General features: G+C 42.0%; 1 protein-coding gene across 4 annotated transcripts in view; it reads left to right on the forward strand.

Annotated features, from left to right (window-relative positions):
• SKA1 (spindle and kinetochore associated complex subunit 1) overlaps positions 1 to 6,115 on the forward strand; it is a 28,108-nt gene extending 21,993 nt beyond the window's left edge. For 3 of the 4 annotated variants that reach the window (XM_079109419.1, XM_079109418.1, XM_079109417.1), the window contains exons 5-7: positions 186 to 323; positions 4,018 to 4,187; positions 4,937 to 6,115. In XM_079109419.1, the coding sequence (XP_078965545.1) occupies positions 186 to 323; positions 4,018 to 4,187; positions 4,937 to 5,085 (457 nt within the window). In that variant the 3' untranslated portion in view covers positions 5,086 to 6,115. The remainder of the gene's footprint in view (positions 1 to 185; positions 324 to 4,017; positions 4,188 to 4,936) is intronic. The other variant, XM_079109420.1, reaches the window with a different exon arrangement.
• Positions 6,116 to 15,501: the final 9,386 nt, after the last annotated feature.

Below are 15,501 nucleotides of genomic sequence, written 5' to 3' on the forward strand. Positions count from 1 at the left end.
ATTTTTTAACATTTCCTTTGCTATTTAGATCATACTAGTGAAAGGATAAGGAAAATGTTGACTCTAAAATTATTAAAACAGGATGAGTCATGTGTTTAATATTGTATTTTTCAGTTGGGAAATTTTTCCGGGATGCTTCACAATTCTGACCATTACTTGTTCATATGTACATTTCCGTTTCCTAGGGTTAAAGGGTCAGATCTTGATCCTGAAGAACCAGTCAAAGTTGAGGAACCTGTACCCACAAAGAAGCCCCCCAAAGAACAAAGAAGTGTTAAAGAAATGCTGTTTATAACTATTGATGAGTTCAATGGTATTCCTGCGTAAGTATTTAAGATGGATTTTAATGTTTAACTCTTGGGTAATCAACATACATGATTGTTTAATCATAAGCCTTGATTATATTAATTGTAATATGCAGAGTTCAAATCCTAATCTTATCTAAAATTTTTTTTGCATTGTGTTATGAAAAGGCAGGAGATATTTTATTGAAAATGCTCAAAATCAGTTTGTTTAGTTGTAAAAACCTCTTTTCATAGAAATCTAGAAATGGATCAATCTGTTGCTTATGTCCTCTGTAAGACCATTCTGTGATACAGTTTTACCCAAGTACATTTTGAAATAACCTCAGTTTTGTGGTAGTTTTAAGGAGATTGAGTGTGAGGTATAGATTTGAGAATTAGAACAGAGTACGAGTGTGGTTTCCATTTGTCTTGTATCACATGCTTGTTGAGTCTGTGCTGTGTTCTAAGCACTGTGTCACTGAGGAAAATACAGGAATGAATAAGACAAGGTGCCTCCCCTAGAGGGAGGTTTCCTCTGCTTTTTACAGATGGTCGTGATGGGGAAATAATTATGGAAATCTATGCTCTGAAACTCTCCTGATTCCAGGCTTTGTGTAACTTCTGTTTTATATTATGTTACATTTCTTGTTCCTTTTATTACAAATAATGTGTATTATAAAATATTTATTGCCAGAAAATAAAACTCATTTGTAATTCTACCACTCAGGTAAGACATGATATTTCTTTCTAGATTTTATTTTATTACACACATGACAGGTGTAGTTAAACTATAATTCACTTAGTCTTTTATCCTGAATTTTTCCATCATTAATTATCACCGAAAACTTGGATTTTAATAGTTGTATAATATTTCATTACACATCTATCTTATAATTTATTTAAGGATTCCCTTATTTTTTGATATAAAACTTTTACTTGGATTGTTTATTCTTATTTTTGAGTTGTGAGAGTTCTTTGTGTATCTTTTCTTCTCCTCTTGTGGTCCCAATGTGTCCCATACATTTTGTAATTGCCTCACAGTTCTTGGGTTTTCTTTTCTGTCCCTTGCACCCACAGTCTTTGCATTATGATTTAGGAAGTTTCTGTTGACATATCTTTAAGTTCACTAATTCTTTGCTTAGTTGAGTCCAGTCTGCTGATGAGCTCATCAAAAGCTTCTTCATTTCTGTTACAGAGTTTTGAAATTCCTAGCATTTTGTATTGATTCCATCTCCGTTTATTTTGCCCATCTCTTCTTGTATTTTGTCCTTTTTAAATTAAAGCCCATAGAATGTTAAACAGTTATTTGAATTAGCAGTTTGATACTTCCAAAATCTGTCATTTCTGAATCTGCTTCTGGTGCTTGCTTTGTCTCAGACCATGCTTTTTATCTTTTTATTATGCCTTATAATTTTATGTTAGAACTTAGGTTTAATCTCTAGCACCAAGCTGGGGTGGGGTGGGGGGGGGGGCGGGGAAGCAAGCAAGCTGGACAAATGGACAAAGTGTATCTGGTAGTAAGAACTGAAGTAAATAGGCTTTTTGTAAGAGGTTTTATGTTGCTGTGAATAGGAGCTGGGCTGCTTAATATTTGCTATAGGTATAGATGTCAGAGGATTCAATTTATTCTAGTTTCTATTTTGTCTGTCTTCGTCATCATCTTTGGGTTTCCCTAGAAACTCCTTCTTGAATAGATTCTGAGACTTGTAGCTTGCTCATTTTTAATCCACTATTAACATATTAGAATCTTTTTGGTTGGTGGTAAGGTATAGTGAATGGGAAGCATTGTATCATCTAGTGGTTAATTCTCAGGCTTTTTAGTGGGTTTGACTAAGTAAGGGTTAACTGGTTTCTTAGCTAGAGGAGGCTGAAGTTCTGTGTTTACCTCTCTCTAGGTCCCATAAAGCTCTGGTAGTTTCCCTTGAGAACAGGCCTTTGGAGAAGAGAACTGTTGTATGTGTGATTCACAATGCTTACTTTTCCCTGGGCTATCTCAAAATAATTACATTTTTCCCTCATGCTGCTAAAACTCAAGAGAATTTTTCTTTGAATTGGCAAGACTATCCATCTTGTCTCATCCTTACAAGCATTATCTACTCTACTGTCTTAAAAATTGTTGCCAGTTCGTCATTGAAAGATATCTTCTACAATTTTGAGACAAGTAATGAGGTTGGCATTTCTCTTTAGTCTTTTTTTTGTTCTGTCACTCTGTCATTTCCTTTATTGACAACTTTATTTCTATGCAAACAGTTTGACACTTTGATGCTATTCAATTTTGGTTGTGGTTATTGCTGGTTATCACCTGAGTTAACGGGAGGAGCAGATGGCCATGAGGAACAGTGAACTGGAAGTATTTAGAACATGTCTGTGTGTGGGTGAAGGAAATTAGGATAGTCATAGTAGAGGACTTGTTTTAAAATGAATTCATTATTTAATGAATGAGACGTTAGAAGGGTCTGATAAAGAATAAAAGTCAGAACATTGGACTTTTATTTGTTAATTAAAAAAAATTTAATCCTGGCTGGGGAGATAGCTCAGTTGGTAGAGTGCTTGCCTTGTAAGCACAAGGCCCTGAGTTCGATCCCCAGCACCCCCCCAAAAAAAAAAAAAAAAAAAAAAAAATTTAACCTGAGGATGGAGTTAAAGTGAAAAACATTGGCAAAGATGGGGGGTGGATACAGAGGAAATAAAGTGATAATCAGGAGGACTTGGAGGAATTCCTAAGTGCATTGTGGAGAACAGTGGAGAGTTTGGAAATTGTGTTTAGAAAAAACTGCTACAGAAGTTTGGAAAAGAGAGGAATGATGAAATGAATGCTTTTAGAAATATGAGCATTCTCCTTTAAATTCCTTTATTATTGTATACTAAAGAACTTTTGATTGGGGAACTGCCACCTTGAGTAGAAACTCTGACAGAGTTTAACATGAAGAACCCACAGCTTGTCGAAGGGAGAATGAAGCAGATGATTGAGTTTTGGTTTTGACGTGTCCAGACCCCCTTATAGTTGAGCATCTCTGATTTTTATATCTGAATCCTTGGTAACAGGACAGACAAGGGTGAAAGAGACAATGCTTTGAAGGACTTTGAGGTAGCCAGTAGAAAAAGCCTGGCCACAGACCACCTTTGTGCTGAAATTCAGAAGCCTCCATTCTGTGTCCCCTCCCTAGCAGTTCTTCTTTGCCACTGTCATCTTCTTTTCTGTGTCCTTTTTAAACCTCCTCTTCCCTTCCTTCTCATTCTCCTTTGCCCCGCCCCTCACTGAACACAGTTTTCAGAAAATGGTGCTATAAGTTTTATGCTTTGTCAACATTTAAATTTTTCTTTCCTTTGCACACATTAAAAAAAAAATTTAAAATTTGTTCAAATTTGTTGTACATGACAGTGGAATGCATTTATACATTTTTAAATGCCTGAATAAATATATCTTGTGGTTAGTTGGTTCATTTAAATTAGAATTTGCTTATTTTAAGTTGAGTATAAATATTGTGTAGGTAGAGAATAAAAATTGATTAATGCATCTAGATATAATTAGGGAAGGTAGGCACTGATATGTGACCACCTCAATTTAATTTTTCAGCTGTTGAGAAGTGTCTGGTCTATTTGAAAGTGGATATAAAAATTTTTAAAAAGGGCATTTAAAAAAGTTTAAAAGGTATTTTGCTACTGTAAAAAGTCATATTTTTCAAAGAAAGTAATTTGATGATTTTTTTTAAATTATGTAATTTTTTTATAGGTACATGAAATCCCGCTTGACCTATTGTCAAATCAATGATGTTATTAAAGAAATCAACAAAGCAGTAGTTAGTAAATACAAGATTGTACATCAACCAAAAACATCTATGAATTCTGTGACCAGAAATCTCTATCACAGATTTATTAATGAAGAAACAAAGGACACTAAAGGTAAAATGATGTACAAGTTCATGTACATGGTGACTGTTGGGAGTCTAATTAATCATGAGTAGCAAAGCTAGAAAATTCTAAATCTTGATGGTTAATTCTCAGCCAGGGCAGTTTCCCAGCTGGCAACATTTTTCATGCTGGGACATTTTTGGTGGTAAAAGCTGGGGTAAGGGGTGCTCCTGGCATCTAGTGGATAGGGGCCAGGAGTGCTGTTCAAACACCCTACAATGCACAGGACAGTGCCCAACATGGGTAGTGCTGAGAAACACTGCTTTAGAGTCTATTTTGAAACTATACCCAAAGTTCTGAGAATTAGAGTCATCATGATAATAGTTGATCCTGCTTATATAATACTTACCCCATGCCAGAGAGTATGATGAGGGTTGATCCTCACATATCTCTATCTCATTTTGCAGACTAGGTAGAGAGAGCTTAACTTATCTAGGATCATCCAGTTGAGTGATAGGGCTGCTCTGGGCTGCATTCTGTTGACTACCACCACATTTTGCCTCTGGATAAGTGAGCTGTTCAAGAGATACCAACAAGCAGCTGGTAATCTAATAAACAGGGCTATGGTGCTGAAATATTCAATTTTAGTAAGTAGAATAATTAGCAAGAATACAGTTTTCTCACTGTGGATAATGACAGTAAGAATGACTAATAGTCATTCATAGTCAAAATTTAATGCCCTGAAGACTCATCTTGAAAGTTGGCTCCATAAAAGTTAGAACTAATATCTTTATTTTCAGGACATTATTTTATAGTGGAAGCTGACATAAAGGAATTCACAAATTTGAAAGCTGACAAGAGATTTCACGTGATCCTGAATATTTTGCGACACTGCCGGAGGCTGTCAGAGGTCCGAGGGGGAGGACTTACCCGTTATGTCATAACCTGAGGCCCTTGTAAGCTTTGGAATTACCAACAGTAGGGTATAGAGGCTAGTCCTATAATTTTCTTACATATAGTTTCTTTAGCTTTTCATTTTCTATTTGTTTCTTATAGAAATAAGACCTTTTTGGATAAAGCATGTATATTTTAAAATTCACTTCAGCAAATATTTAATCACCAACCACATAAGCCTCTCTACTAGGCACATCGTGGATTAAAATTGCTCATGTCTAGTTTTTTGCTAGACCCCAATGAAATGGATATAGAAGTGATATTGCAAGGAAAATATCAATAAGATGAGATAAGGCTACCCAGGCCCTTTGAAACTAAAGGTCATTACTGTCTGAAGTCCATCAAAGGCATTTTAGTCTCCAGGTGACTTCCTAGAACTGGATTTGGAGGCAGCTTATCCTTATTATTGTGCTTTTCCACATGTCCTTAGGGAGCAGCTTACTTAAAATGCATTCAGTATAACCCAGTCTGTGGATTTCAGCCTGTAATGAAAGTATATCAAGATAATGTGGTATTATGATATAATAAATGTATATTTGTTCTTCATCTTCAGTTGTTCAGAGCTCTTTGTAATGTCCTGAGTGATAGGGATACATCTTTTTTTCTTACTGGTGTTTGGCCCCACTTTTTGACACAGAGCTCTTAAATTTCTTTGAATTTCCTGGCAATAGGATCATTTTTTCTTCTAACAAGGCAATTCTTGATGGGCTTCTGGATAGCAGTGGAAGGGGCCACTAGATGGTTGCAACTCTCAGCTCCCCAAGCTGTCCCCTGGGAGGGGAGAAGGGCTGGAGATAGCATTAGTAATCAATCATGCCAATGGAATGAAGTCATAAAAATCTTTAACCTGTGGACTTTGGAGAACTTCCAGGTAGGTGAACACATTGATGTGCCAGGAAGGTGTTGTACCCCACCTGTACAATGACAGAAGCTCCTGTGCTTAGGGCCCTTCTGAAAGTCACTCTGTGTACCTCTTCAACTGGCTGCTTCTCTGTATCCATTATAATAGCCTTTATAATAAACTGGTAAAGTATTTCCCTGAGTTCTGTGTCTTCTTAGCAAATTATCAAACCCATAATGAAGGGGTGTGGGTGGGACTCTGATTTGTGGCTCATTGAACTGGTGTGGGTAACCTGGGGCACACTAGTTATGAGTGGTGTCTGAAGTGGAGACAGTCTTGTAGGACTGAGCCCTTAACTTGTGGGGCCTCTGTTAACTCCAGGTAGTGTCAGAATTGAATTATAAGACACCTAGTCGGTATCTGGAGAGTTGGAGAATCGGATGGTGTTGTGGGTATGAAGCATCCCCCAAAAGCTCCTGTGTTAATGCAGGAATAGTCAGAGGTGGAATGATTAGATTATGAGCGCTCTAACCCAATGGGTCCATCCTAGTTTGAATGGACTCACTGGGTGGTAACTATAGGCAGGTGGGGCGTGGTAGCAGGAGGTAGGTTATTGGGGACAGGCCCTGGAAGGGAACTTCTTCCCTGCAGAGGTTGGGGAGGTCCTTCCTGGCTATCACGAGTGGTGCTGTGTTCTGCCACCAAGCCCTTCTACCTTGATGTTTTGCCTCATCTCCGGCCCAGGGCCCAGAGCTATAGTCAGCTGACCACGAACTGAACCTCTGGAACTGTGAGCCAAAATAAATTGTTGCTCCTCTGAATTGTTCTTTGTTAGGTATTTTGGTCACAGCAACCACAAACTGATTAACAGTATGGGGGGAACCCCACACATTTGGTGTCAGAACTATTATGTGAATGTAGTGTAGAAGAAAACAATGAAGGTTTTTCTTGCGGGATGAAAATGATGGCAAGATAATGTGTGCACAGGTTTCTGGGGGTGATGTGAATGAGGGTAATCGAATTTTAAGAATTGAGCCCCGTTCTGCACCTGGGTAGACAATCTGGTCTGTCTGTGGCTATGCCATCTGCTTGGCAAGCTCATCCCTGCAGCAAAGAAAAAAATGTGTCACCTGGCCCCATGGCCTGGTTAACACGCACACTGTGGTGACCACAGAGTATAGGTCCTGAATACTGATCCTTTCTCCTTAATTTACATGGAGGCAGGTTGTATTTTTATACCTCAATTTAAATATCAATGATGTCATTATCCTTTATTTTGTTTTTAAGTCTTGCTTCATGTTTGTGAATCATTTTTCCCTATGAAAAACATTTTCTGTGTAAAATATTCCTTCCTCCACAGTTGAACAACTGTGTCAGCTAGTTTGTTTCATTTTTACTAAATGGATACTAAGATGAATAATTGTCTATCTTATTCATTAGTACATAATCAATTTATTGTATTAATTAGGTACACAGTTGATAGAATAATGATGGCATTAATTTTAAAACGAGAACTAATCTCTTATTCTAACTTCATTTTCAAGCAAAACAACAGGTTGTTCTACTTATTCGTTTCTTGAAAATCATGTTTTTTATCTAATTTTAGAGAATTTTGTAGTCCTGAGTCTCTGCCCTCAAACCCATTGCTGGCCCTTTCTTTGCTATCTGCTTCCAGGAGCACATCCCAGTGGACTGGCTCTAACTGGACCTGCAGAGCCTGAGGCCAGGTTTCCTATCTCCTGTTCTCATCAGCCTGTAGCAGTAGACACCTAGAATGTTCTGTAGTTTCTGTGTATGTTTTTTTTTAAGATACTAATATACTAATATTTATGTGATTGTCAGTGCAGAGGTGGAGTGGGGATGTTAGCAGACCTCCACATGACAGGCCAGTTAAGTCTAGAGAAAAAGTGTCAAGTCAAGGAATGCAACATTAAGACAGAGAACACTTATCCAAAGTCCATCTTGGTAGGAAACTGATTTAGGAGTAAGTTGTATTAGGCAGGTGATGGGTGTTTGTAAACTGATGGCCACTTTCTCACTGCTGGTGAAGGTTCCAGGATTATGGCCAGATGATGCATGCCCGATCTTTTTTTGAGAGGACAGGGTACAGGGAATTTAATCCAGAGGCAATTTACCACTGACTCACATCCCCAGCCCCTTTTATTTTTTATTTTGAAACAGGGTCTTCCTAAGTTGCCTAGGGCCTTTCTAAATTGCTGAGGCTGGCCTTGAACTTGTGATCTTCCTACCTTCACCTCCCAAGCTTCTGGAGCACATTTCAAGAAAAATAGTGATCATTTTTATTCACTGATTAGTTTGCTTGTGTGCAGTTCCAGACATTCTGCAATGGACAGGCTAGAAGTAGTAGCTGACCAGAAGAGAAATATTTGCAAGCCTAAGCGAAGTTAAATATGGAGCCCTTAGTGTTTGGCTTCTGGTAGGCACACCAAATGTGAGCACAAGGAGTTTATTCAGGCCAAACTGGGGGTGGCCACTGGGAAACACATATTCTAGTTGCTCAGACTCAGTGTTCCAAAATGGCACCCGGGCCTGGGGTCTGGATTTATAGATGAAAAAGAACAAGAAGGGGGTTAGAGCAAGTGGGTGGACAAACATTCCACAGTCACCAATTGGTCATTGCCCACTTATGTCACACATTCCAGTAAAGAACTGTTGGTAAGTGGGAAAGGCTTTTACTTTTATTTATTATCTTTATGGTGTTGGTGAGGCAGCAGAAATATGTCATGCCAAGTCAGAATGACCTCGGTGACTTGTCTCATGCCTCATGTTTTCCCTGGGCTAAAGAATTTTGTGGCCTCATTCTTATGACACTTTAAATCCTTTCTCATGATAAAATCTTCAGTTTGTTCCTTTGTAAGTTCTGTGTTTGGGGAAAAGTTTATACATATCCTCTATTTTTTACCTCCCAAACACAGGCTAGTTAGAAATGATGTTGGGAGACCACCCGCTCAGTCCCACTGTGTTACTCCTGGTAGGTCTTGTGTTCCACACCTCTCCTCCATACACTGTCTCCTTGTCCCTCTCCTAGGTACATGCTGTCCTTTGTACTTCTCCTGGGCATTCGCTCATAGGCATACCTATGAGCATGCTCCTGGGCATACCTCTCTTAGGTATGTCTGTCCCCCTTTACGTTTCCTGAGTGTGTGGGTGTCCCCTCAGATTCTTTTGGCCTCCTCTTATCTCGGTCTTGACCGGTCACGCCACAGGTACCAGCACAGCTGACACTCCTGCCTTGGGTGATTGCCAGGCTCAGGCCTCCATGGCACCCACTATCAGGGCAGCCTCTCTGATGCCAGTTCTCAAACCCAACCCAGCTGTGGAAGTTCTGGCTTCTCTTCCTCCTGGACTCCTGTGAAGCAGCTGGCCACAGGGTGTGGGCATTGGCCTCCCCAGCAGCTGCTTGAGGAAGCTAGGTGACAACCCAGATTTGTGAGGATACACCCATGGAAGGTGCGTTCCCAGTGAGAGAGAGGAGATGGAGTGTCAGATAGATTCTTTGTACCTCCTTGTGAGAGACTGTTCCAAAGCACAGGTTTCTAAATGCCTGTCTGGGAATATCCTGTGTGACTGAGTGAGTGGCTTTATCAATTGTGGGTCACGAAAGCAGTGATGAGCTTAGGTGTATTATTACTTTGTATTTGCTTCCCACCTCCCCTGCAGATGAAGGTCTCTTCCTTCACTGTTGCAACCTTGGGCATAGAGCCTTCGGGGACTTTTACAAAGATAAAGCTCACAGACCTCTAGTTTTATGTTTCCCAAACTGTATGTTTTGAGCACTAGCATCTCGATATAGTAGGTGGTTTTAAAAAGGATTCTGTGGTTATAGTGGCTTGTGATATGTTCAGTTAAGTTGAACAGATTTTTTTTATTGCTCAACTTCTCATTTACTTCACTGTGCCCATTTGCATTATAAATGTCCAACAGAGACAATCTGTATGTTATTTTCTTTAACTGTTTTTGAGGAATGCATATTAATATCTCTGGCAGACTAATGCTCCATGAAATGCATTTTGGAACCTTGTTGTAAGGCGATCTGTTTTGAAATCATACTCATTTTAATAAATGAAGTTCGTTACCACAATTCACTATTAGTAAATACATATGTGCGTGCACTCACAAACACACACACACACACACACACACACACACTTTCTAAGGGGATGTCATGGACTCTGGAGTGAGAAGTCTGTTGGAGTTCAAATCCTGAACCTGCTGTGGACAAGTGGCATGTGACCTCTGGCTAACTGACTGATGCAACAAGCTGAGGTCTCTAAAATGTCCTTCCTTCTAATGGACCAAGCTGGTAAATGTGTTCTGTTCTAATTACGGATGGTTTTTGGTGTAGTGATTGCGAGTTGTCCCTCATTTGTGTAACTAAAAGCTGCAACTGTAATCATTAATCACGACTAAAAAATCAGATCATTCCTTGAAAATGGTTTCTTTAAAAATTATTCAGCAATATGGTGTGTCAAAAGGAACATGTCGGCACCAGGAAACCTGAGGTATAGTCCTAGCTCTGACATTTACTCTGTGTCATCCAAATTTGACTTGTTCTTACAAGCTCCATATCTGACACCTTAGTCCCAAACAATGTCACCTCTCCCCAGGAGTGGTACAGTAGCTTCCTAAGTGCTCTCTGTTTTTGTCCTGGTCCTGTGACCATCTACTCCACATGAGTGCAGATGATTTGGTCACACTGCTACTCAGAAGCTGCTTCTCAGAGGAAAAGCCACATCCTTACGAAGGCCTGCAAGACCCTTGCTGGGCCTCCCAACGCAGGCATCATCTCCTGCTCCCTGCTTCGCTGACTCTGTCCTGGCCACTTAGGCCTCTGCTGCTTCCAGGGCAGGCCAGTGGTGAGTCTTCCTCACTCCTGTGCAGTGGCTGTTCCTGCCCAAAGGGACCTGCTGTCTCCTGCTCTGTCCCTCTTCTCAGTGTCCTCTGATCCCTTGGGCCTTCTCAGCTGCCCTTTACTAAACGTCACAGCTCCCTTCTGTAGTCCTTCCTGTCCCTTCTCCTTACATGTATCTGATGGTTTTGAGATTTTACCTTTTTGTGTTTCTCCATCCACTAGAATATAAACTTGAGGGCAGGAGTTTTGTCTGTTAGGTTCACTGCTGTGGCCCCAGACTCTCTAGGTGGGCTGTACAGTAGAGGGCGCTGAATAAATATTTATTGAATGTACATTAACTGAAACAGTTGGTGGCCATGGACAAGTGACCACCTTTCCTTGCCTGATTCCTCCAGTATAAACTGAGATGGCCTGTATAAACTGAGATGGTTGTACAAAAGTTTCTCTAAGACCCTGTGGTTTTTATATTCTACAATTCTAATAGTCCTAGTTAATTCTGGGAAAGACATTCATGTTGAAATGACAGAATATCCTTTGGTCTGGCTAGATCATAAAAAATGTTTAAAAATTCTGATAATTACACGAAATCTCATCTTTTAAGCAAATAATCTATAAATTATTAAGCTTCAAGAAATACTGAAATTCTAAGTTATTAACCACATCAGCTTCACTGATTAAGGGCCTTTCTAAATATTTCTTTAGCTTTCTAATTTTTTTTGCTTATCAGATGTGATTTCAGGATTACTGTGAAATTACTGCAGTTGCCGATAAAAAACATCCCATCTAATAAGCATCTGACATTGTTCCATAACTATGTAAGTGGCAAAAAAGTTACTTAAGATATTGAGGGCTCCTCCTGATATATTTCAAAGCATGTTACTCAGACTGGAGCCAAGACTGTATATATAACTAGAAAGTAGAAACGGAATGTAATACAATATCAGTTGCCTCTGTTAAAGTTAAGTGTTCTATGGAGAACACAAAAGAAGTATTTATGAGAAATTATAGTATTACTATTGAAAAGTGAAAAGCACCCAGAATAACCACTCTGGACATGGGAACTCACGCAAGAGATTTTATTAGGCAGATGAGCAGTGCCTGCCCTGGAGAGAGAGAGAGAGAGAGAGAGAGAGAGAGAGAATAACCTGAGGTTGGGAAAGTTGTACCTTTGCTGGAGAGATCCTATACCCTCCGTCAGCCAGAAAATTTAGAAGCTTAATAGTGTCTCCTTGGGAGTCCTAGAGAGAGGGACTACATAGAAGATTATCAACATACTGTAAAAGGAAGGAGGAAACCGAAGTAAGAGAGGCAAGATCATAAGACAGTGTTTGACTAAAGAGGTGAGGGCTGTCCGGGTCAGCTGAGAAGAAGCTTGAGTGAGAGGGTCGGTCCAGGCGAAGACAAAGAGATCCTGTAAGTCAGGATGAAGAGGGACAATGGAAAAGGCGTCCTTCAAATCCAACACAGAGAAGTATGTGATGGTGGAGGGGATAGAGGAAAGCAAGGCATAGGGCTTGGGCACAATGGGGAAGATGGGGATGACTGCTGAGTTGATGATGCGGAGATCTTGCACCAAATGGTAAGATCCATTAGGCGTCCTAATGGCCAGGATGGGAATGTTATAAGGTGAGTTGGCGGGGCTCAGGAAGCCTTTCTGCCTTAAATCCTGGATGATTGGTTGAAATCCTAAGAGGCTTCTTTGGGGAAGGAGATATTGGGCCTGGACTGGGTAGGATGTTGGGTCCTTCAGGCGAATGAGTACAGGTGAGCATTTGGCTACAGATGGTATGTGGGTGTCCCAGACCTTGGAGTCAACAAGAGAGGGAGGAAGGGGATATGAAGACTCAGGTTGAGTCGTATATTCCTGCAGGGTCATAAGGAGAGGAACAGCAGAGGAGTCTTGGTGGAGGCACAAGGTGGGTGAGAAGGAAATAGAGGCACCCAATTTACTTAGCATGTCCCTTCCCAGGAGGGAAATGGGACTCGCAGGAATTATCAAAAAGGAATGAGTGAAGTAGATTTGTCCAACATGGCAACTTATTGGGGGGGATTTGTAGGGGGTGGTAGGGTTTTCCCTCTACCCTGACAATAGAGGATTTGGCAGGGGAAGTGGGCCCCAAAACTCCCACAGCACTGAGAAGGTGGCTCCAGTATCTATAAGGAAAGGGATCTGCCTGCCTGCCACCGTAGGGGTCACCCGGGGCTCCTGAGTGTGATGGTCGTCTGGTATAGAAGTCCTGGGCCCCTTGTGTCATCCATTGCCAATCCCAGTAAGTCACTGGGGGAAGGAGGTGGGGGTGACCTGGCACTTCTCTGAGCACCAGGGCAATCCACTGCCCAATATCCCAGTTGGTGGCATTTTGGATAAGGACCTGGGGGCTGCCAGGGGTTGGGGCAGGCCCCTGCCCAGTGGCCCTCTTTTCTGCACTTGAGGCATGGGCCTGGAGGTCTTCTGGGAGCAAGGGTATCCCTAGTAGTGGCCGGCTGGGCAGGTCGAGCTGGCTGAAAGGCTTTGGCTAGCATTAGGTATTTTAGTTTTTGCTTTTTTTCTTCCCTTCTGTTATACACCCTGAATGCCACTGCTAGAACCTCTGGCTGTGCGGTAAGGGGCCCCCTATCCAAACGCTTCAATTTAGCCTTTATGTCCAGGTAGCTTTGGGAAAAATAATGTCATGAGTAGCTGTCGTCCCTCCAGAGTTTCAGGGTCCTGATTAGTATACTTGAGCATGGCCTCTGTGAGGTGTCTCAGAAAGGCGGCTGGGTTTTCCATTTTATCTTGTATTACTTCCTGAAATTTATCATAATTAATGGGTTTAATGGCAGCCTTTCAGAGACCTGCAAGGATGCAGGTTTGGAACTCATCCCACTGTAGACGCCCAGTCTCTGTGTTATAGTCCCATTGGGGTGCCCTATCTGGTACTGCTTCAGCCCCAAAGGGATGGGTAGGGGTCGATTGGTGAACCTCATCTGCATAATTATGCACCTGTTCCCAGACTCATCTGTACTTCTCAGGGGTCAAGGTGTTGGACATGATCATATAAGTGTCATGTCAGTAAGGTATAAAACTGGGTAAGATACTGAAATTCCTTAATGAAGATTGTGGAGTTGGAGGTGAATCTGCCTAACCGCTTCTCTATCTGGGAAAGATCAGAGAGTGAGGAAGGAACATGAACTCTGATCACTCCCTCCAAAGGAGATGGAGGAGCGGGGGCCAGAGGGGCCTCTGCCACTGGGGGCCCACATGGGGGTGGTTCATCAGCCAGGTCAAAGTCGGAGGAGGAGGAGGAATTAGGAGGGGGAGAAGAAGCCAAAAGAAGGTGTTTGGGTTTGCAGGAAGAGCAAAGATCAAGTTTAGTGCGCAAGAAAGAAAAGGCTTGAAGATAAAAATTCTCTTTCCACTTGTCTGCTCGCTCACAGAAGTTGTATAAGTCCTGTAAAATATTGGGGTCCAGGATGCCATTAATTGGCCTTTTGGACTGATTATCTAAAGGATACTGTGGCCAAATATCATTACATAAGTAAATAGAAGTTTTGATGGCTCCAGGTCAGGGATCAGGTGAAGGGATTTAAGATTTTCTGGTAAACATCCCAAGGGTGAATCTCCGGGATGGAAGGCCTAGATCCCATGGTGGAGACTGAGAAACAGCCAAGTCAGTGTTCAAGGCTCCTGAGGTCACAGACTAGTTGGCTGGAGAGGAGAAGGCAGCACAGTGATGGGGGTCGTCACTTGGCCATCAGTGTGTGTGCTGGGCAAAAGCCCAGAGAGTTGGGGACCTGGCGTCAGGATTTATGAGAGAGAAAGTGAAGAGGAGCCTCAACCCTGAGAGAGAATCTCCACCATAAAGATTGGGGACCAACCCATTAGATAAGGTCAGCTAAGGGGCCAGCTGTAACTACAAAAGTCACAGCTGGGGGAATCCCCACTTGTCAACCGCCTCGAGGGCACGGGATGGTCAAGGATCGCAACTCAGGTCAGCAGAGGAGTGTTTAAGGTGACCTAGGGGAAAGCTCACCAATCTGAAGCCGTGATGGATGTGGAACCGAGTGTCATGGAAGGTGAGACCAGCTTCCGGGGGGGAGGTGGGGTGGGTCTGGGGCGTCAGAGGGATTCCACTCACCTAAGTGATGGTAGAAGAGCCCATCCAAGTCACGGCACCAATGAAAAGTGAAAATCACCAGAAAAACCACTCTGGACACGGGAACTCACACAAGAGATTTTATTAGTCAGACGAGCAGTGTCTGTCCTGGAGAGAGAGAGAGAGAGAGAGAGAAGAGAGAGGAGAGGAGAGAGAGAGAAGAGAAGAAAAAAGAAGAGGAGGAGAGAGGAGAGGAGAGAGAGAGAGAGAGAGAGAGAGAGGATGAGAATGTGGCAGGAGAGCTTCTCTTAAGTAGATCAGGCCTATTGTTGATGAGGAAGTTCGCGGGCTAGGGATCAGGCCAAAGGCTGCTGAGGGCAGACTGATGAGCGAACCAATGGCTGGCTAGGATCGCAGACTGACAGCTGGGTTGTAAGATGAGAGGAGGAGGAACAACTGCAGCAAAGGGGCGGGGGTGCTGTCATCCCCTTGCCTTCCCCCACCTGCATGCCCTGTGCCCTACTGCCCAGGAGGGAGCCCTGCAAAGTCGTAGGGTGTGCTGGTCATAGGCAGCCCAAGGCCCCAGGCAAGGGCTGGACTGCAGGGCAGCCTAATGCCTGC

This window comes from Sciurus vulgaris (genome assembly GCF_902686455.1).
Source record: "Sciurus vulgaris genome assembly, chromosome: 13".
Taxonomy (NCBI): Eukaryota; Metazoa; Chordata; class Mammalia; order Rodentia; family Sciuridae; genus Sciurus; species Sciurus vulgaris.